The sequence below is a fragment of the Sorex fumeus genome, unplaced genomic scaffold (assembly GCF_029834395.1).
Source record: "Sorex fumeus unplaced genomic scaffold, SorFum_2.1 ptg000044l, whole genome shotgun sequence".
Classification (NCBI taxonomy): domain Eukaryota; kingdom Metazoa; phylum Chordata; class Mammalia; order Eulipotyphla; family Soricidae; genus Sorex; species Sorex fumeus.
In genome coordinates, this window is record NW_026606101.1 from 20,856,024 (window position 1) to 20,878,686 (window position 22,663).

Below are 22,663 nucleotides of genomic sequence, written 5' to 3' on the forward strand. Positions count from 1 at the left end.
CTACAGCAGCGATGTTTGGGGGGGGGGGGGTGCCTGGGTTCTAGGAATTGAACCAGGATCGAGTCATACATTTCATGTGCTTCTGAGTCTAGTTTGGTTTTCTTTGTTTTTTTTTTCTTTTTGGGTTACACTCAGCGATGCACAGGGGTTACTCCTGGCTCTGCACTCAGGAATTACTCCTGGTGGTACTTGTGGGTCCATATGGGATGCTGGGAATCGAACCTGGGTCGGCAGCGTGCAAGGCAAATGCCCTACTTGCTATGCTATCGCTCCAGCCCTGAGTTTGGTTTTTTTTTTTTTTTAATAAATATATTTTATTTGGAGGTTTTAGAGAGAGTGAGAGTGAGAGAGTAACGTACTCAAGAGAGAACACGGGCTTCTCCAAGGGCAGAGAGAGAGCCCCTACATACATTCTAGCATTAGACAGAAAAGCATGAAAGTACACATCTCAAGAGGGGAGATGCGGGCGACACATGTGCTCAGCCCACATGTGCTCGGCCACGTGGGCGCAAGCAGCACAAGGGCTCAGGCAGCATATGCGCCCCGAGTTTGGTTTTCTTAAACAGAAATGATGAACTGGTAGAGAATCGCTCAGCACCTCTGGTGGGAAGCAACCACTGGGACTGTTTCAACTTGGGGTACCATCCGCCTCCCACGTGCCATAGCCCTCAGGGAGCACATAGGAGATATCGCACAGGGAAGAACCTCACAGAGCTTCCAAGCTGCGTGGGAGCCTTCTGTCCCCTGTGTTAGATTAGAGTCTTTCTAAAACAGTTCTCACAAAGTTGTTGTTTTTTTTGGGGTGGGGGGGAGTCGGGGCACACCTGGTGATGCTCAAGGATTACTTCTGGTTCAGTGCTCAGGAACCATTCCTGGCGGTGCTCAGAGGACTATATGGGGTGCCGGGGATTGACCTTGAGTTGGCTGCATCCAAAGCAAGTGCCCTACCCACAATACTATCTCCAGGCCCTCTCACAAAGTCTTTCTAAAATGGAGCCACGCTGATCCCAGAATCTTGGGTGGAGTACAGGGGGTGGGGGCTGGGGGCAAGGAGGGGGACAATGAGGCTGAGGCATGATTGGACAAGGAGGTGGTGAGAAGGAAGGACACCAGCGTGCTTGCTGAGGGCCCGGGCTCCAAGGCAGTGGGGGTGCAGTCTGGCTCCCGGCCATGGGGTTACAGCCTCAGTGGCCTAGCTCCCCCAGGCAAACACCACTCCAGGTACCAGCGTGACTAGCCTCCCTAGGTCCGGAACCAGACAATTCTAGGACTGAGGGGCCGTGAAGAGAAGGGGACAAAGCAGAGTCCCCGGCCCTAAGCAAGAGGGACAGCAGGAGGTCAGTTCCCATGAGGCTCTGGGGTCCAGGAGGGTGGAACAAAGGTCAGGGAAGAAGCTGTCTCGGCCCCGGGGTTCAGGATCTTGGAGTGTCTGTTCTTGTTCCTGGAGGCAAATGGGGCCACTGAGGTCAAGTGGCATCTCCGGAGCTGCTGGGAATGGAGGGGAGAAAGGTGGTCCTGAGGGCCGAGACCCTCTGTCCTCCACCCACTGCCTCACCAGACCACTGTCCATACACCCCACCAACCATGTGCGCGCGCGCACACACACACACACACACACACACACACATACACACACACAAACACAGGGGCCTAGGAGGACTTCATGTCTCCTTCTCCCACCCCAGGGTTGCCAGCCACTGGGCCCAACAGCGCCTCCTACAGGTTGTGTCTCATTTCCGCACTAACCCAACTGTAAGCAAGATCCTTCAGTGCAAGGCCAGACAGGGTATGGGAGGGGCGGACCATGAGCAGCGGATGAGGCGCCCCACCACGCCCCCACCTACTCTTGGCGTGCAGACAGGACGTGGGCTTCAAGGCGGCTCCTGGGATCCAGCTGCATCCTCGAGGGGCCGGGAGCAAGGGTGGAGTGTGGTTCCTGCCGGCACAGTGGGCAGGAGTCAGGCGGCAGGAGGCAATCGAGGCTGGGGGGTTGCTTGAATGGAGAAGAGGAGGCAAAAGGCCCCCCTACTTCTCCCCACTGCAGCTCACTCACCTCCTGAGCCTGACTCAGGAACAGTAACTGTGCTGGGAGCAGACTCCATAGGGTGAGCACTGGGCTGTGAGTCTGCCCCATGGCAGCCATCTTTGGGCCTGAACAGAGGATAAGGGTGGGGGAGAACAATGTCTCTGGGATGAGACCCAGGACGGCCAGCCCCGGGTCCTTCCCCTGCATCTCACTCTTCCTGGCTCCCTTTCTGTGGAGCCCCTGGTGGGGGGGAGAGGGGAGAATTCAGTCGACACTGGAGACTCCCCCACCTCAGAAGTGCCAGCAGGCTCTCTCCCTGTCCTGGCATGCCTCACAAGCCTCGTGGCACCCTCCAGATGTTGGTATCACTTGGATCCCAAAGAGGGGGGCCCCCTCCACCCCCAATGGTAGCTGAGCACTGCTGAGTACGACCCCCAAACCAAAAATAAACTAAGACATCCCATACAGTTTCTACTTCGACCCATGAGCTATTTAGAAGCCTACTTTTGTGGAGGGACCCTCCCAAGTGGTGCTCAGGTGGCCTGGGGTCACCCCTGGGGATACTTGGTCAAGCTGACCAGCTAGTTCTGTGCTCAGGCTCTGCTGGGACCACTTAGTGCCCTCTTTCAGCATGCCGGGGGCACTCCCAAGGTCAGGCCAGCTCACATGGGACACAGGCAAGGAGGGAGGGAAAGAGGCTGGACAGGAGGGCAGGAGCGCAGTCAGGAGGGCCGTGGTGGCTCGGCTGTTTGGGGGACACTTAAGGGCCTCCTGCTCTGGCCTTCTTTCCCTCTGTCTTTCCCTCCTATCTCTCCACACCCAAGGGCAGCCCTAGCACCCCACTGTAGCTGTCTCTGCCTGGCAGAGCTGTGGGGTGCAGGACCAGTCGCCCTCAGGGCCTACCGGCTGCATGGGGAGGCCCGCTGGGAGCCACAGAGGCACCATCCCGGGCGGCGGCGGCAGCACCAGGCCAGGCCCACCCCGGGCAGCAGAGGCAGCAGGAAGCTCAGGCTCACGGCCAGCAGGAAGGAGGCTCCACCTGTATCCGCAGAGGACAGGGCAGGGGGCTGAGTCCCCAGCGGGCAGGCCACCCCAGCGCCTCCCCACTGTCCCCGGGGACCAGCCTACTTTCAGGCTTCACTGGGCCACTGTCCACGCTGCCGCCAGTCCCTGGCTTGTCGCAGTAGGGTGGTGCCCAGCCTGGCGCGCAGTGACAGTGCTGGTGGCTGTTGCAGACCTGCAGAGAAGAGACAGGAGGGTCCCAGGACACCAGCGCTCACGGCTCTCCCCCCCATTTTCTGGCCACTCACCCCGTGACCGTGGCAGGAGGCCAGGCAGCGCTCCAGCTCCTGGAAGGTGGCATTCTGGCAGCGGTTATCCTGGCACACCTGGGGGGAGGGAGAGGGGCACCGGAAGTGAGAGAAGCCAGGCTTTGGCCTCCAGGACTGGATGGGCAGGAAGAAAGGTCAAGCTCACCATTCTAGGACCACAAGGGGTACCAGGCTCTACCACACCCAGATCAGGCAGGTCCAGCTGGGCACCGGACAACACCAAAGCGCCCCTGCAGGACATGTCCCGGCCATTTGCTTGAACGGTGGCATCCACAGACACAGTGTAGGGCAGGAGCGGGGTGGGCTCCCCGCCCTGGCACTGGAGCCTCCCACACTGCGCATCCCTGGAGACCAAGAGGAGGGAGTCAAACAACTTGCGGGAACGTCAGCGGGGAGGGGAGTCCCTTATGTCCCACCTTGTTCCCCAGCGTCCCCTTCCCTCGGCTCCACTCACACCTCTCCGCGCAGGGCACGAAGCCACCCGTGCTATCCGGGCCACAGTTCCCGTGGGCGTCGCCCACCGAGTTCACCGCCAGGAAACAGGCCTGCGGGGCTGGGCGCGAGCCTGAACGAGCAAAGCGTGGGACCGAGGGTCATAGGGACGCGCCCCTGGCTCCATCCAGTTCATTTCCACCCCAGAACACCCTCCGGGCAGGGGCAAGCTGAGCCGACCCGTGGGTGGCGCCGTCTCACCTGCGCCCCAGAGCTGATGGCACTGCTGCGCCAGTGTGGGGCACGCGCCGTCCCAGCAGTAACCGCGGCCGCTGGCGCACGGCGACCCGTCCAGCAGATGCGTGTCCTGGGGGCAGTATGGGGAGGTGCCCGTGCAGAATTCCGGGAGGTCGCAGTCGCCCGCAGCTCGGCGGCACAGCGCGCCAGCCGGCTTTAGCTGAAGGGGAGAGAGAGAGGAGGGGGGCGGCGGGCCGGCGGGAGAAGGAGGGCAGTGAGGCACCCGCACGCGCCGTCGGAGGAGGCGGGAGCGACGCGCGGATCCAGCACCCGCGGTGGGCCCGGAGGGCGCCAATCAGCCAAGATCCACAAGCCGGCACCCAGGAACCCCCCCAACCCACACTCCCCGCGCGCTCACCAGGCACCGCGCGCAGCAGTCTCCGTGCGTGCACTGGGCCCCCCGCACGCCGAGAGCAGTTGTGCGCCAGGCAGCAGGGGTCGGGGCACTCCTAGGGCGGGAGAGACCCCGGAGGGAACCGGTGAGGGTGCAGCGCCCAGACCTCGTGGGAAAGGGCTGTGAGGAAGGTTTTGGCCCCCACCCCCACCTCCACGTCCCTGACCTGGCCGCAGTCGCACTCCTCGCCCTCCTCCACGAAGCCGTTCCCGCAGCGCGCGGGCGTCTCCAGGAGCCCCGAGTCGGGCGCGTTGGAGAGACACGCGCCGCCCCCCTTGCGGTAGAAGGCGCGCAGCTGGCGGCGGCTGCAGGCGCTGAACACGCGCGGGAACGGGTGCCTAGGGGGCCGGGAGAGTGTCGGGCGTGCGGGACCAAAGCCCCACGAGGGCCTCCGACCTCCCCTCCGCCCCCACCGCCACCTCTCCGCCCCGCACCCCCAGCGGCTCCGAGGCTTGGGAGGCAGAGCCTGGGGAGGCCCAGCGACCCGGGCCAACTCCCAAGCGACAGAGCCCAGGTCGAAGCCTGTGCCAGCGTGGTCACTGCAAGGGTGGGCGTCACCCCCTACTTCCCCCCCACCCCCGGGAGGTACAAAAGTCCCCCTCGCGCTGTCAAGCACCCGCCCCGCCCGTGTCCCCTCTTTCCCCGGGCTCAGACGCAATCGCCGGAGCCGCCCCCACTTCACAGACGGACCCCGTGGTCGCTGCCATCACGCAGCCGCCCTGCTCCGCCGAGGCCTCGGCGCAGCAGCCGTCCGGGTCGTGGCTGAGGCCCAGGCTGTGGCCGATCTCGTGGGCCATGGTGGTCGCGGCGCCCAGGGGGAGCTCAGAGTGGTCCTGGAGAGGGTAGAGGAGGGGACCATCAACGCAGGCTGCGGGGGACGCGCCGGGCCCAGCGGCTCCCGTGCTGACCCCGGGCGCGCTCACCATGCTCACACCTCCAGAGCTCAGGGCGCCGCACATGCCCTCGACTGGGGCCAGGCCCACGGTGGCACCCAGGAAAGCGCGACCCCTGCGGGGGGCAGCTTGTTGAGATGGGGAGCGGGACTTCGGCAGAACCCGAGGTGGGCGGGGCAGGGGCGGGGCCTTGGCCCGGCCTGGGGCGGGGCTTTGAGGGGCGGGGCCTGGAGGGCGGGGGGATTGGGCGGGGCCTGGGGCGGGGCCTGGGTGGGCGGAACTAGAAAGGCCGGTAATGGGGAGGAACCAAGAGGGCGGCGAATAGGGCGGAGTCAGGGGAGGGTGTTAGGGCGGGTCCGTAGGAAACGGGCGGGTGGGGATTGGGCGGAGCCTGGGGCGGAGCCTAGGGTGGGCGGGACTAGAAGGGGAGGAACCAAGAGAACTGTGAATGGGGTGGAGTCAAGGACGGGTCCTGGAGGGAATGGGCGGGTCCTGGGCGAGGTCTGGGGAAGTGAATGGAATCGTGCTTGGAAGGGCGGGGCCAGGGCGTTGGGCCCACCCGCCCCGAACCCGCGCAGGGTCAGAGAACCCACGTGAGCAGCTGGGCCGAGTCGTGCGGATGCCGCGCCCACAGACCCCGGCGCCAGTGCAGGAAAGCCCACAGCGTGGCATTAGCATCCGGCGTGATCTGACTCTGGTCCTGCTCAGTCCAAACTTCCAGTCCGGTCAGCGCCACCTGAATGTCCAGAGTTCGGAGAATCTGGGGGTGCAGGGTGAGGGTAGAGTGGAAGCCGAGGGTGAGGGTGGGGTGAAGCCGAGGACCAGTCCTGAGATTACCTGTATCGTGGGGCTCTCCTCTGGGCATCCTCCCCATGTCCAAGCCAAGTGCCTCCCGCCAGGACCTGCCCCGTCCGTCTCCCACTAAGGCTCCATTCCCAACCTGGTCCACATAGCTGGCGACCTCCAAGAGGCGCTGCTTGGTGCGGTTCAAGTTCCGATCCTGGACCAAGAACTGGAAAGGCAGCAGTGTCACGGCCTGAGGGGCTGCACTCCCCAATACTCTCCCCCTCCCTCCAAGGCCCCTGAATCTCCTCTCACCAGAGTGTGGTCAGCTACCAGGTACAGCTCCAGGTATCTCCGGGTCCTGAGCACTTCTCTCCTTTCCTGGGAAGAGGCAAGGGTGACCCTGAGTGGAGGGCTGCTTCATTAAGCCCCTACAAAAAGCCCCATTCCTGAAAGAACAGAGTTCCTTCAGAATTGTGCTAAAATCTCTTTCTTCTTCCTCCAGATAAAAACCTATGGTCAGAATACCTGGACATTCCTGTAACTACTGATCTGGAGGTTGCATTCCCATGCCCACCCCTGCCAGGGCCCCTGACCCTGATCAGGGTGTCCCAGGAAACGCTGGCCATGTCCTCTTTGTTCTCCAGATCCTCATGGCCACAGGCCCCTTTCCAGCTGAGCAGCTGCTGGGTTCGGAAGATCCTGTGGGTGGAGAAATCCTCCGAGTTTCTGGTCGGCCAGGGGTGCACATAATAGCTGACATTGCTGCCCAGTGAGATCAGACCTCTAGGGTGCAGAGGGGTACAGAGGAGAGTGTGAGGGGGCTACTCCCCCAGGCCCAGCTCCAGCCCCCCTCCCCCAGAACCCCTCACCTTATCCCAGAGCAGGTGCTGAGGACTACCCAGGAGTCGGGGAAGCCCTTCACTCGCCCACGATAGTGGCAATGATCCTGAAGAACAGGGGTCCAGCCTCAAATTTCAGCCAGGGCTGAAGAGGGTGGGGCAAGAGAGAGGGCAGGGGGCATTGGACTGGTCTTAGACTCTCCTTCAAAACATGAGGAGAGAGGCAGAAATAGTGGGGAGGCTGGCGGGGGGCACCCCTCACCCTGTCTTCAGAGCCCCTGGGAGTATCTCACCGTGTGGTGGGGGCCCAGCACCACTGGCTGCCCAGCTGAGCTGTAGTGGGTTTCTGTGTATCCTGGGGCCAGTAGCCTGCTGGGAGGGGGTGTTGGAGGAATCGCCCAATCCAGCCCTGCCTCCTCTAGGATGCCCTCCTACCTCCCTCCCTCGTGCTCTGGAGCAGCTCTGAGCCAGGCATCAGCCTACAGAGACTGTGTTGCTCAGCTCGGGAACTCTTAGGCCAGAAGGCAAATGGTGAAGGGCAGGGAGAAGCCCTGCTGATGGTTCCCTGTGGGAAGCTGGAGTGTGGGAAACCCAGGCGGGAGTGGGAACAGAGGAAGACTTTATGGTCCCTAAGGGGCAAGAATGTGCCTCAACCATAAAGCACATGCCCTGCACGCACAGTACCTGGGTTTGATACATAGTCACACATTCACACACATGCACGCACATGCACATGTACACGCTCACTACATACACGTGCACATGTGTGTGCACACATACACATGCACACACATACATACACTCACATATAACACACATCACACACACTCATGCACATTTACAACATGTACATGCACACAGAGACATACACACATACACATGCACTGACTTATATACACAAGAACAAACTACATGCACATACACACTCACATGCACACATATACCATATATATAAACACATGCTCTTACACATACATGAATATACATACACACAAACACACACATACTCATGCAGACATGGATATACACATATTTATATACACATACACCGGCATGTATACATTCACATGTTCACACTGCACACATACACACAGCACAAACTCACAGTGTGCACACACTCAATCCCACGCACACATGCATATACACTCACATACACATGCACTCACACACATACACCTGTACACATGCACATAAGCACACATTCATGAATATATTCACAAATGCACATGCACACATATTAACACACAAACGCACTCACATACACAGAGCTTGTGGTCCCTGTGGGACAGCAGCTGAATTCACAGATTACAGCGATAGAGAAAAGCCAGGCAGGAGAGGGTTCAAGAGATACAGCCTAAGGGGCTGGAGCGACAGTACAGTGAGCAGGGCATTTGTCTTGCATGCGGCTGGCCCAGGTTTGATTCCCAGCATCCCATATGGTCCTCCGAGCACCGCCAGGAGTAATTCCCGGGTGCATGAGCCAGGAGTAACCCCTGTGCATTGCCAGGTATGTCCCAAAAAGAAAGAGAGAGAGAGAGAGAGAGAGAGAGAGAGATACAGCCTAAGAATGGGGGAGGAGGGTCAAAGAGATATACTAAACCCCTGCCTGCTGCCTAGTCTTATTGGACATCTGGTCAACCCTCAACCCTCCAGCCTCACTGATCCAAGATCTTCCCCATTGCCTCTGGCCTCAGGACACCACTGACCTTCAGGGATGTTTCCCCTCTGCTTCCTGAAGTAATACAATCCATACCTGCCCACCTGAGCAGAGATTCACCCCCACCCCCAGCCCCACAGAGACCCTCATCCCCCCCCCTCCGAGTCCAGAAACCTCTCCAGTAATGATTCCATTTCTGTGCCTCACTCACTGGGATCCCACCACTAAGACAGATCAATCACCAATCTATGACCTTTCAAGAAAACCTTTACACCTCTCTCCTCATAACCTCTCGACCCCCAGTCACCCCCCACATGACCTCTACTCTCCCTCCTCCACCCCAGCTTCCTCCACCTTTACCAGTTTTGTTACTCTGACTCCAAGAATAGTTGATGGGGTCACCCCATTTAATTCATGGAAACAATTAGCTCCGAAGAAACTCGGGTACATGGTGGGGGGTGGGGGGCTAGAGTTTGACTCGGGAGGAGAGATAAAACATGTGAAATGTTGACACGGGTGTCTGCTATGAAACCAGTGCCTGTGAAGACACAACTGTGGAAAATCCTATTTGGAGAAATTAAACCATCCGGGGTGGTTTCTGGGTTCTGTGCTCTATCCTGGACTCCCCGCCCCAAACAGTTTGGGGCTCAGCACACAAGAAGCCATCTGTGAGCTATTTCTGAGGACTCTCCAGATTCATTTCCCACAAGCTTCCCTTTAGACAGACTAGACAAATTGCTGCCCTATTCTTTGTGGTCACTGTACCTTGGTCCCCGCCATCCCCTCTGCCTGGAGCGCCCGCCCATCTCTGATGGGTTCTCTCCTGCTTCAGCACCCCCTATGAGACCCATGGGGACATGCTCCCTTATTCCCAAACTGCCAAGATGTTCTTGAGTACAGGATGAGAGTTATGCCCCCTGCAGGGAAGTCCAGCCTCAACAGTCCACTTGAACCCCCGCAAAGGACTCAGGCATGGGCCGGGGTGACCCTCCCTGCCATCTGCACCTTCTCAAGACCTACAGTCCAGCTGGCTTCCCTTATGGGTTTCCTGTTGGTCCCACCCCTAGGACCAAGCCCTGTCCCCTGATCCCCATGCCCTGCCCCACAGGGAGAGGGTTCTTGGCCCCAAACCCCTTTCCAGTCTGGAGCTCACCTGTTCCTCTCCAGCTCCAGCAAGAGCTCCTGACCTTCCACCTGCACCGCCACCAGCCTTGGGACCTGAGCAAGAGGGGGCAGAGCTGAGATGCCCGCTCTGGGGTTCTGCCTGCCAGGGAGCACTGGGAAGGCGCAACTGATAGGCAAGGGACTTTGGGGAGGGAGAGGTAGGGAGAAAAAGGTGACACAGCCTGCTCACCGTCTGTTCCCAAGGCATGGAGACAAAAATGTGTTTAGACTCAGGGTGTTGGTGGCATAACGGCCATGTGCCGCATCCTGTGAGGGGCACCCCACATTTTGCCTAGAGATGAGCTCAAGCAAGGTTTCAACCTGCCCGAGGGCCACCCCTGTTTCTACTCTCTCCCTCCTGTGCAGACAGCTGCCCCAAGCAGATGACAGCGAGGACCTGATGACATCATGCCAAGTGCCTGGAAGCTGGGGTTCTATATTGGAGAGCTCAGTTCTTTATTTGGGGATGGGAGGTTGGGGTTTGGGGGCCACGCCAGGAGGGGCTCTTCCTGGTTCTGTGCTCAGACATGACCCTTGGTGGTGCTCAGAGGACTATACGTGGTACTGGGGATTGAACCCAGGTAGGCCACATTCGAGGCAAGCACTATCTCTCCAGCCCCAAATGGATATGGAATTTTATTTATTTTGGGTTTAGGGTCCACAACTGGCAGGGCACAAAGGCAACTCTCGATTCTGCACTCAGGAGTCACTCCTGGTGGTGCTCAAGGGGCCAGATGTGGTGCCAGGAATCTAACAAGAGTTGGCTGCGTGCAAGGCAAGTACCGTCCCCACCGGGCCATCTCTGCCCCTTGTTTCCCGAAGTCACCAGACCCCACTTCCTGTAGAATTCAGACTTATTCCTCTACCTCCAATTCTGACAAACTGCCCCTTCCCCCAATTTTCCTTGGTCCCCAGAAGGCCCATCCCACACTTCGTTTACTGAACCCACAAAATAAATGTGGACTCCCCATATTACCCCTGCCAAGAATCAATCAGAAGCTTCCAGAGCTTCGAGTGGAAGGGCGACCCAGGCCAGCTTGCCGGCCTCTCCTTTCTCTCCTCTTCTATGCCTCTTCCCCCAACCCCCCCCCCCCCCGAGATAATCTGCTCCCCCACCCCTCTCCCTACACAGCTTCTCAGTGTGGGAAGTAGCCCCCCAGTCCTAGAGAGCAGCTGCTTCTTCAAAACAAAGGCCCCGCCTTTGCCTCCCACCATGCACTGAGCTGGGCCACAGGCCAAGCAAGGGGCTCCGAGTGGGAGAGAGGGGCTCTTCCTCTGCAGGTGGGGAACAGGCAGCTCCAGACCCCCCTGCTCCACAGCCCAGGGCCCCCAGAGCATGAGCTCATGTGGCCAGAATGCCACTCGCTTGATTGGAAAGAGATGCACACGGAGGGAAAGGCTGTGGCCCAGCTGGACGGAGGCGTGGAGGTATGGATGGATGGCTTCCGGCTCCCCCGCCAGGCCGCCTCTTCCCCTGCACCCCTGCAGCCCCTGCTCGCCTCACTTCCTGCTCGCAGTCCCAGAGATCCTCGCTCTGAGCCCCATCCCTGACCCTGAATGTAGGTGTCTCCTGTCTCTAAGATAAGACTCCCTGCATTCCCATCTGCTGCCTTCACTTGGCAGGGGTCCAGGGGCTGGACAGGCCTTGAGGTGGGGAGACTCTGGCTCATCAGGGAGTCCCTGCTGGTCACCTCCAGGCCAGAATAGGAGTAAAGTCCACAGGCAGGGGGACTCCAGCCCGGATCCAGCCTCTCCTCTGCCAGGAATGTCTACCTCAAAGCCTGGGACCCTCCTTTGTTAGACTCGGGATCCCAGCAGCCTGGGGCATCCCGGGAGGATCCTAGATTGGGGGCTGCTGGACCCAATTTATCCAACCTTCAAAGGGCTTGAAGGATGTGAATGAGAATTTGCATGAGAATTCAGACTAATGGGGCGGGAGCAACAATACAGTGGGCAAGGCACTTGCCTTTATGCAGCCAACTCAGGTTCAATACCCAGCACCGCATATGCCCCCCCCCCCGCCCCCCCAGCCCCAGCAGGAGTGATCCCTGAGCGCAGAGCCAGGAGTGATCCCTGAGCACCACTGGATGTGACTCCAAACAACACAAAAGTAGGATGAGGAGGAACTTCTAGGTCTGGGGATACTAGCCCGTATCTGAAGTCTCTCAGGTTCCTCAACAAGTAAGTCCTCAGGCTTCTGGGCTCAAGAGCTGCATGGCCTTGTGGAGTATCAGTCTGTCCAACCGTGAAATGGGCACACTATGGAGCAGACACCCACTGGGCACAGGTATTCTGGGTAGGTGGGCCCTGGGAGAAGGCAGAGTGCTCTGGAGAGGCAAAGTGGAGGGGACTTGCAGGAGGGGAGTGCCCCATGCCCGGCCAGGGTGGATTCTGCTGTGCCAGCGAGTTAAGTGCTGGTCCCCCTGAGGCAGTGCCTCAGGGAGGTCAGCTAGGTCTACAGAGTCTACAGGGCCATATGTGCTGGGAAACTCTGCACAATGTTTTTAGTGTTTATCTTTTATGTTTTGTTTATTTGATTTGTTTGGGGGCCACATGTATCAGTGCTCAGGGCTTACTCGTGGCTCTGTGCTCAGGGATCACCCCTGGTAGGAATCAGGGGACCTTATGGGTTTCTGGGGATGGAACTCAGGTCAGCCATGTGCCCGGCGAGTGCCTAAACTCCTGGACCATCTCTCTGGCTCTTTCATTTTTATACTTTGGGCCATACCTGGCAGTACTGGGACTCGAAGGTCACTCCCACTGAAGGGTTTGGGCCACTCCCCACCACGTGGACTCCTGCATCAGCACTCCAGCCCTTTTCCATGTTTCCCTGATGCACAGGGTTGGCAGAGGTTGGTGAGAGCACTTACCTTGCATGCGGCTAACCCAGGTCTCATCCCTGGCATCCCATATGATTCCCCGAGCATCACCAGGAAGGAGCCCTGAATGCAGAGCCTAGAGGAAGCCCTGAGCACCACCAGGTGTGTCCTCCCCCCAAAAAAATAAAAAACCCAAAAATATTTATTTTGGGTTCAGGGCCACACCCAGCAGTGCTCAAGGCTGACTCCTGCCTCTGCACGCAGGAGCACTCCTGGCAATGCTCGAGGACTATATGGGGTGTCAGGGATTGAACCTGTGTCAAATGCGTGCAAGGCAAGTGCCCTACCTGCTATACTATATCTCTGGCCCAACCCCCTCCATTTTTTTTTAACATATGTTCAGTCGGAACAGTGCTTGCTTTGCAGGCAAGCAACCTGTGTTTGATCCCCAGCACCCCACAGGGTCCTCTAAGCACCTCCAGGACCGATCCCTGAGCACAAAGCAAGGAGTAAGCCCTGAGCACAGCTGGGTGTGGCCCCCAAACAAACAAAATGCCTGGATGGGCGGGTGTTGGCAGAGGCAGAGTTGAGGGTGGGTGGATAATTCTGGGAAGGGAAGGACGAGGGGCGTGGAGAGGAAGCCCGGAAACGAGTTCCATGTGTGAGACTCATGCCCAACTTGTCCCCGTCCCCCAACCTGGAAGGGCGTGGGAGATCTGGGGACCTGATCATGGGCAGCGAAGAGGGGGCGAGTGACTGGGATCACCTGGGCACACAGAGAGTGAGGACGCAGGGCACTGACCGGCTCTCTCGCCGTGACCACACGCCCAGCTCGGCCATCCGGGACCCAGCGAAGCGTGACTGGCTCTCCAGAGCTGCTTCCTGGGGGAGGAGAGAGCACAGGGGAGGGGGGCAGAGGGATAGGGCATGAGAATCCTGCTGAGAGGTCGGTCAGGGCCCCCCTGCAGCACCCAGAGGTGGGCATCCAGGGAGCCTGCGTGGTAGAAGAGGCACCTGGGAAAAGACCTTTCAACTGGGGCCACTGTGGGAGTTCAAGTGACCCTCACCAGGGGGTGGCCAAGGGGGAAGCAGCCTGGGGTATTTTTAGACCCAGAAGATGCTCCGTGCTCCCTGTTCTCTGAGACAAACAGCAACCAGCTGCTGTTCAGCAGGGACATCGAGCCCAGGGCACTCCCTGAGGGCTTCATAGAGGAGGCAGGGTGGGGGGAGGGGGTGCTTCCCTGACCTAGAAGCCCTCTTCTCCCCATGCCTCGGGCAGGGGGAACGGGTGGCGTGGAGAGGGCTAGCCTCAGTCCTCCCAGGCAGGGACAGTTGTTCCAGGAGGAATACCAGAGCCAAGCGTTACTCAGAAGACAGCTGGAATGCTCCCCTGGAATGCTCCCACCCCCACCCCACCCCCCGCCCGTCTCACCACACCCGCCAGTGGGAAGCAGATCTCAAGGCCTCTGGTCCAGGCACTGGGACCCTGGGGGAGGCCACTTCCCACCCCTACCTCGCCCTGACCCAGCCCTGGCCAGAACAGGCCCAGAGTACACAGCTCCTGCCTCCTTTCACAGGCTCCACCATCAAAGGCCTGGAATACCGGCAGCTCCAGCAGCCCTCTGCTTCCAGGAAGCCTTCCTTGAGTGAACAGCCACTGAGCACACAGCCGTGGGGGGAGAGGAGTGCACAGCTCTGGAACAACTTATCTGAGTGCTGTCTGCCCCCAGGCCCCCAGGGCTAGGAGAAGAGGGTGTGCTTGTTGTGTGTTTGGGGGGGTTGGGTGTGCGGAGGGAGCCCCAAGCCCTGCATCCTGCGGGTTAGCACTGACAAGGGAAAAGAAGTGGGGGGTGGGGGGTTGTCTAATGTTGGGGGCCACAATCCCCCCTCTCAAGTTTCACTCTCTGTGGCCAGACACCAGTCAGCCTGGACAAGGAAGTCTCTGGGGGCCTGGGGGCCCTTTCCTTGGGGCCCAGAACAGAGCCCGAGACTCCCAACCGCTAGGGGAAGCCCCCAGACCCCCCCCCACCGCTGCCAGTCCTCCCTGTCCCCTGGCCAGCCCCGCATCCCCCTGGAGTGGGGGTCCGGGCATGGCCCTGTCAGGGCCTGGAGAGGCTCTGGGGAAGGCGGGTGCAGAGTCTTCTCTGGAAGCCACCGGGCTCTGCCTCACCAAACAAGGCAACCGGCCACACACCATCGCATCGGGAGCGCGAGCGTGGAGCCGGGCTCCCGGGGGCTTCCCGAGGGCCCTCTCACAGGTGGGGGAGACCTGGGGTGGCCAGAGGCGTGGGAGGGTCGGCCCCTCTGCTTTGCCACCGCAGTGTGCCCGTGTGGACCCCCCCACCCAAGGGCCGCCCGAGTTCAGCGGCTCCCAGGGCTTTTGCTGGCCTTTGCCCCAGCGTTTCAAGACGGTCCATCCCGGGTCTGGGACCTCGCCCGACCCTGGGGACGCGCCCCCAGCCCGCGTCCTCACCTGGAAACGTCTCAGCGGGCCCAGAGAGCCGGAGGAGCGGCAGCAGCTGCAGCAGCAGCTGCAGCAGCAGCCCCGCGGGAGACCCTCGGCATCTCGAGGACCCCCGGCCCATAGCTGCGAGCGCCTCCGCCTGGGAGTTGCCGCGCCGGCTCCGCCCCGGCCCGAACGGGCTGGACCGCGGCCGATCCCCGCCTCCCGACCCCGCACGCCCGCCGGGCGTCACCAGCCCACCGCCGTGCGCCCCGACCTCGCCCGCTCCAGCGTGGGGCCCCAGGACCACCGTGCCCGGCCAGCGGCCGTCTAGGGGCGCAGGGCGCGGCAGGGGCGCGGCGGGGGGTGCCTGGGGGCCTCCTGGGGCGGGGAGGGAGCAGGCGGCCGCACCCCATCGCCGCGGGGAGGAGGGAGGGTGCCCTCGGGGCCAGAACCCTCCAGGGATGCGGGACAGAAAACGGGGTTCAGCTCCACCTGTTACTTCCTGGCTCTGCCCACTGAGCGCCCCTGCCCGGGGTCCCTCACGGAGAAGAACGTCCGAGCCCGTCTCCCCACCAGTCCTGCTCAGCGCCTTGGCGAGAAGCTGAATGGGATGGAGCTGGGATGCCCACGGGGTGCTGGGGTGGGCATCAGAAGGAAGGGCGGTGGGCACCGGCCTGCTCCGGGGAGCAGCGGCTCCAGCCCTGGCCGCCGGCGCTCACGCCGCGGGGAACGAGGGGCGCAGAGGTCCCGGGGCGCAGCGCCCGGCAGAGCCGGGGGTGGGTGGGTGGGCGCGCGGCCGGGGTATGAGAGCGGGACGTGGAGGCCCTTTGTCCCAGGCAAAGTCCGGGGGGAAGAATTGCACAATACCCTAGACCCCGAGACGTGGGGGATCCTTTTAGCTCCAGCAACATCTGTTTCTTGTTTAAAAGCCTTGTTTGTGTTCTCTCTAGTAAATTTGGTGGGGGCGGGGGCGTGGAGAGTATCCCCGAGTGAGGGACTTTTAAGCACATCTTGTTTGCGGGGGGGGGAGGGAGGGGATTCCAGTGGGCTCTGGGGTAAGAGTTACCGCAGCGAGGGAAACTTGCGCTCCTTTGATGCAAACATCGCCAAATAGCCTATGCTGTTCAGGGGTAGTTTGCCCACCTCGGCTGACTCCATCTTTCCAGCCCAAGCCACTCATCCCCCAAACGGGAAGCTTTTTAAAAAAATTTTTTTAAACAGGAAGCCATTCTTGATAGCTTTTGTGTAGATTTTTAATCGAGTTTATGCATAGCCAAGTTCAATACTACACCAATACAGAACTTTATTTTCTCTTACTAAGATTTTTCTGCACCTTCGTTTATTTTTAGTTAATACATCTTGGAGGGACTGGAGCAATAGTACAGCGGGTAGGGTGTTTGCCTTGCACTGTGGATGACCCGGTTTGGATTCCTCCGTCCCTCTCAGAGAGCCCGGCAAGCTATGAAGAGTATATCGCCCACTCGGCAGAGCCTGGCAAGCTCCGCGTGATGTATTCGATATGCCAAAAACAGTAACAAGAAGTCTCACAATGGAGACAGTTCTGGTGCCGGCTCAAGCAAATTGATGAACAACAGGAGGACAGTGCTACAATGCAGTGTTACATCTTAGAGATTTTTCACACCAGTGAATTTAGCGGTTTTTAATCACCATTATTCTTAGGAATATTACTTATTATTGTTACTTGGAGTTTTGGAATTAACTTTAAGAATAATAGATATGCAATGAAATGCACTTTTTTTGGTGGGGGGACACACCCATCGGGACTCAGCATGTCCTTGCTGGCTTGGTGCTCAGGGGTCACTCCTGGCTGTGCTCAGGGCCATATCTGTTGGGGTCAGCTCTGCATGCAGGGCAAATACTTTAACCACTGTATGTTCCCTCCAGCCCAAAATGCACTTCCTTTTATTTTATCTTTTTTTTTTGTTTGTTTGGGGGCCACATGCAGCAGTGCTCAGGGCTTACTCCAGGCTTGGTACTCAGAAGTCACCCCTGATGATCACCCGCCTCCAGGAGAGGGGACGGCAGAGAAGGCCTCGACTCCTGCCTGCTTTCTATGGACCGCTCCAGGCAGGAGCCCTGCTTCCAGTTACCCTCTCCTTGTTGCAGGGGTCAGGATCCCTGTGAAGGCTTCTATGGGCCTGGAGTGACTCAGCAACTCTGAGAGGTCAGGATCCCTGTGAAGGCTTCTGTGGGCCTGGAGTGACTCAGCAACTCTGAGGAAGCTCCACAGGTGCTGCCCAGCCTCCCCGCTCGATAGAGGGGCTCTGGGATTCCCTGACTTGATTTTTCCATTATGACGATGACCAACGATGATTATTTATTTATTTATTTATTGCTTTTTGGGTCACACCCAGTGATGCACAGGGGTTACTTCTGGCTCATGCACTCAGGAATTACTCCTGGAGGTACTCGGGGGATCATATGGGATGCTGGGAATCGAACCTGGGTTGTGCCTCATGCAAGGCAAATGCCCTACCCGCTGTGCTATCTCTCCAGCCCCTATTTAAAAAAATTTTTTTTTAAAGAAAAAGAAATCACCCCTGGCAAGCTCAAGTAATCAAACTCATATCAGCTGTGTGCAAGGCAAATACTCTCCCCACAGTACTATTACTCAGCCCCACACTTACTTTTAAAATATGATTTTATGGGGCTGGAGAGACAGTAGAGCAGGTATGATATATGTCTTGCATAAATGTATGTATACTTATACATATAAAATACACATATATATTTAAATAGAGTAACACCGCATTATAGCATAATTTTCAAGTAAGCATCATTGTGTGTGAACACTCCATTCTCTAATTACCAGCGTCCCAGCTCTAGGTGCATAATTTCTTTTTATTTATAATTCTCCTCACCCCACCCTACCTGATGGCCACTCCCCGCATTGACTGTCCTCTCTCTCTCTCCTACTTTCTGCTTTTGGAGGGGGCTACACCCAGCAATGCTCTTGTCTCTTTGCTCAGGGGTCACTCCTGGTGGTTCCAGGAATTGAGTCACAGTTAGCTTCATGCAAGGCAAGTGCCTTTACCCCTCCTTTTTTAAGAGAGAAAGTCAACATGCGTATAATCTATATTAACATCACCATGTAAAGTCCAATTTCTTCTTCTACTGTATAATTATCCTTTTTGACTCAATTGAAGGGTGCCATATGAACAGATGTTAGGCACATTATCCTCACAATCCAGATACTTTTCTATCACCCCAAAGAGGGGCCCTATGTCCCTCTCCAGTCAGTTGCTCCCACACCACCCCCCCCAGGTGCCCGCTCTTCTACTTTCTGTTTATAGATAAGCTTTGCCTATTCCAGAACTAAATAGGATCAAAAAACATGTGCTTTTGTAAATGGTCTGATTTTCTTTCTTCTTCATGTATTTGGGAATCATTTACTTTTTCTTTTTAATGTATCAAAACTTTGTTCTGGATCAGAGAGACAGTACAGCAGGTAGGACACTTGCCTTGCACATGACTGACCCAGGTTCAATTGCTGATATCCTGGGGCTGGAGTGATAGCACAGCGGGTAGGGCATTTGCCTTGCATGCGACCGACCCGGGTTTGATTCCCAGCATCCCATATGGTACCCTGAGCACCGCCAGGAGTAACTCCTGAGTGTAGAGCCAGGAGTAAGCCCTGTGCATCGCCAGGTGTGACCCAAAAAAGAAAAAAAAATCCAGCAATTGCTGATATCCCATAAGGTCCCCCAAACCCTCCAGGAATGATCCCTCCTGAGTGTAAAACCAGGAATAAGCCCTGAGCACTGGCAGGTAAAGCCTCCCCACCTCAATAAAAATTAGTACAGGGGTTAAGTTGCCTGCTTTGCCTGCAACAACCCCTGGTTCAATCCCTAGCACCACACAGTTCTGAAGTACTGGCAGGAGCACAGCCTGAGCACCACTGAATGTGGCTCTGAATCCCCACACACTTCCGGGGTAGCCCAAGTCACCCCAGCACCCCAATGCCTGAGCAGCACCTCATCTTCAGGCTCTCACCAAACTTCCAGCTTGGTTGTCTGAGAATTGCCTGGAGGGGTCCCTGGGTCTCTTGAGCATCACTTGGGGAAATTGCCCCTACTGCCCCCCAATTTTCCGCTCCATGTGGTGCTGAGTATGTGTCAGAGTATGAGTGCATCCTGGGTGCTCAAATCTTCAGTTAGGCATCTGGATTCTTTTCCAGTTTGGGGCACTTCTAAATAGACCTGCAATGTAAGTCCATGTATATGGCATGTTTTCATGTTTCCTCCATCAGTAGCTGGAAGTAAAGTCACAGGTCATATGGTAAGAGTAATGCAATATTTGAGGAACTATTTTTCAAGGTGGCCATGTCATTTCACATTGCTGATGGCAATGTAGAGAGTTCCAGTTCCTCCACATCTATGCCAACATTTAAGTGAATGTTGCTACATTCTTCCACTTCACCTATTCTGTTGGGCATGCAGCATTCTCATCATTATGTGTGTGTGTGTGTGTGTGTGTGTGTGTGTGTTGGTTGGTTGATTTGGGGGCCACACCAATCAGTTCTCAGGGCTTACTTCTGGCTCTGTGCTCAAGGATCACTCCTGGTGGTGGGTAGGAGACCATCTGGGGTTCTGGGAATGAAAGCCAGGTCAACCACATGCAAGGCAAGCTCTTTACCTGCTATGCTATCTCTCAGGCCCCAATCATTCTCATCATTTTTTATTTTTACATGATACCATATACTTTTAGTCTCCTCTTGGCCATGTAAATGGTTTCTAATACCCTTTGCTATGATAACTAACACTGCAATTTATATTTCTGTGTTTTTGGGGGGGGGGTGTTACCTGGTGATGCTCAATGGTTTCTCCCAGCTCTGCACTCCGAACTTAGTCCTGGTGGGCTTGTGGGACCATATGGGATACTGAGAATCAAACCTAGGTCAGCTGCGTGCATGGCAAGCACCCTACCCCCTGTACTCCATCCCCTGCAATGTATTTTTCTTTCCACAAATATATCTGTGTGGTGAGATTACTGTTCAAAGAGTTTGTATGTATGTTTATGATTTGGACAAGTTCAGTCCAAAAGTTCTCCAAACTTGTGCCAATTTATACTCCCACGAGCAAGATCAAGAGTGCCTGCTTGCTCCAGTGTGATCAGCACCACTTCCAAACTGGGAGATTTGCTGGTTGAAAGTGAAAGTGTCATGTCCATCTGCATTACTCTTTGGGTGAGGTTGAACATTTGTTCAAACACTGAAGAATCATTTATATTTCCTTTTCCCTGAACCGCCTATTCATATCCGCAGTCTATTTTTCTATTGAATTGTTGGTCTTTCTTTTTGCAACTCGAAGGAGTTTTTTTTTTTATAAACAAGAAGATAGCCTTTTGTTGGAACTATGAATTGCAAATTCTTTCCCAGTTTCAATGTAAACTCCATCCAGCCTGTTGTATGCGATTTTGGCTTATTTATATTCATTGCTGGATAGCATATGTGTGAATAAAATCACTTTTATGTTTGTTTTGTTTTGGGGTCACACCCAACAGTGCTTGAGGGTGACTGCTGACACCACATTCCAGAGACCACTTGTGCCAGGGATTAAAGCTGGAACCCCCATATGCAAAGTATGCACTCCATTCCTTTGATCTATCTCCCCTGCCTATAACCACTTATTTTTTTTTAATCAAGGGTGGATAAACAGTACAGGGAATAAAGCACTTATCTGCATGTGGTCGAGCCCAGTTTGATCTCTGGTACCCCATATGCCCCCAAGAGCACCACCAGGCCCAAACCCCCTCTGAAAAATATCGATATAACTATTCCTGGACATTTGAGAGAAACCTATTTTGAGATACTACCAAAAATAAAAAAGCTACTTTGGATATGTAAGTGTCCTTGGCTTCCTCCCTGTGCTTGTCAGACTCCACGTTGCCCTTCCCTAAACTCCTCTGAAAGCAGATCTTCGTAAGTCCCTTGCACTGAAGTCCCTTCTTGGGGACCAGACAATGGTGACTTGTTGAGAGCTCCAGTGTAACAAATATTCACATTGTAGTTTGTTGGGGTTCGGACCACACTGGCAGTGCTCAGAGGCTCTTCCTGGCTCAGTGCTCAGGGGAGCATTTGTTGCTGGTGATGGAACAAACACAGGCTAGCCAACATGCAAGGTAAGTATCTTTCCTCTCTGTAGCTCAAGCAAGGTGTTTATTTTGGAGGGAAAGTGGGATTGGGCCACTTCTGACAGTGCTCAGTGCTTATTCCTGCCTCTGAGATCCAGGGCCAGTCCTAGAAGTGCTCCGGGGACCATATCTGGTGCTGGGATCAAACCAGCATGGACAAGATGCAAGGCAAATGCCATCACCCCTGTGTGATCTCTGGCCCCATCAATCATGGTGTTTAAATAGAGTCACCTGGGCACAAGTCCCTGATCCCCTAAGGATGTGCCAGGGTGCCGGGGGAACTCTGTTGCCCCTCAATGCCTAGCTCTCCTTTTGACTATCTCTTCTCTCCTTTGAAGAGGGCTTAGAGGGGACAGTGGCATTGAGCAGAAAGCATTGAGCTCCTGTGCTCAACTGGGAGCCCAACCGGCAGAGGAGACAGGCTCAAGGAGAGCCAGGCAGCTCGGGGGTCCCTCTCGGGGACCGTGCAGGGGAATCAAACCAGGCCCCCCACATGCAGTCTGCACACTGACTCTTAGGGCCTTCTCCCTGGCCCAGTTCTGAAAAGTCTTCGATAACCTCAGACACTGGGTTTGGGCACAACTAAGCCACCTGAAAGCCCTCCAGTTCCAGGGGGTCGTAAGCCCCCTGGGAAGTAGACAGAGCAGATGAGGACTCCACGTCAGAGGTTTGCCACCACCTCCGCCTCCCCACCACCCCTTCTCCTGCCACCCATGCCCATGCATCACCCTCTTTTCTGCAGACAGCTCCGAACACCTGGCTGCACTGACTGGCTCCTGCCTTACCTCATCTCTGGATTTGACTCACGCAGGCGGTTACTTCCTGCGTCCCAGTACAGTGCTGGCCATTGTGGGCCAGGGAAGAGCACACAAAAGCCTCCAGGAGGCAGAAGGACACAAATCCCAAATGCAGGGGATAGCCCAAGGGTTTGGGGCACATGTTATGCATGAGCAAACCCCCAAGTTTGCTACCTAACACCACATGGCCCCCCGAGAATCACTGGGTATGGTCTTTGTGGCCCTTACACACCAGAGAGGTACCGCATTGCCTGAACCTGAACTCCTGCACCCTAGTCTGGGCATCTCCAAGAATGGGTCCCTCTCGGCTGTGCTCAGGGACCATGAGGTGCTCCCAGGGCCTGAGCACCACAGAGAAGAACCCTGTGAACTGGAAATAAAAAATATTGGGAACCAACGTTCTGGGAGTAGCACCTGCTCCCCACTTCTACAGCTACACCAAGGGCTCAACTCTACCACCTCATGAATATTCTCTGCAGGGACAACGGTCTCTAGATAATTTCAGGTATCCGGTGCCCAGGCTGAAAACTATGGTGTCTTTTTTTCTTTTTTAAGTTGGGCTGGAGCGATAGCACAGCGGGTAGGGCGTTTGTCTTGCATGCGGCCGACATGGCTGACCCAAGTTCGAT

The 22,663-nt window shown here is 56.7% G+C and overlaps 1 protein-coding gene across 1 annotated transcript; it reads right to left on the reverse strand.

The window, feature by feature from the left end:
• Nucleotides 1–1,338: 1,338 nt before the first annotated feature.
• Nucleotides 1,339–13,816, reverse strand: ADAM33 (ADAM metallopeptidase domain 33). The gene is given in 21 exon segments (XM_056121581.1): nt 1,339–1,441; nt 2,930–3,065; nt 3,155–3,263; nt 3,337–3,414; nt 3,503–3,701; nt 3,814–3,922; nt 4,051–4,246; nt 4,445–4,486; nt 4,488–4,532; nt 4,638–4,818; nt 5,171–5,313; nt 5,404–5,488; nt 5,967–6,133; nt 6,314–6,385; nt 6,472–6,537; nt 6,753–6,942; nt 7,029–7,105; nt 7,292–7,370; nt 9,809–9,919; nt 13,441–13,520; nt 13,706–13,816. Coding segments are annotated over 21 exon segments (2,379 nt in total).
• Nucleotides 13,817–22,663: the final 8,847 nt, after the last annotated feature.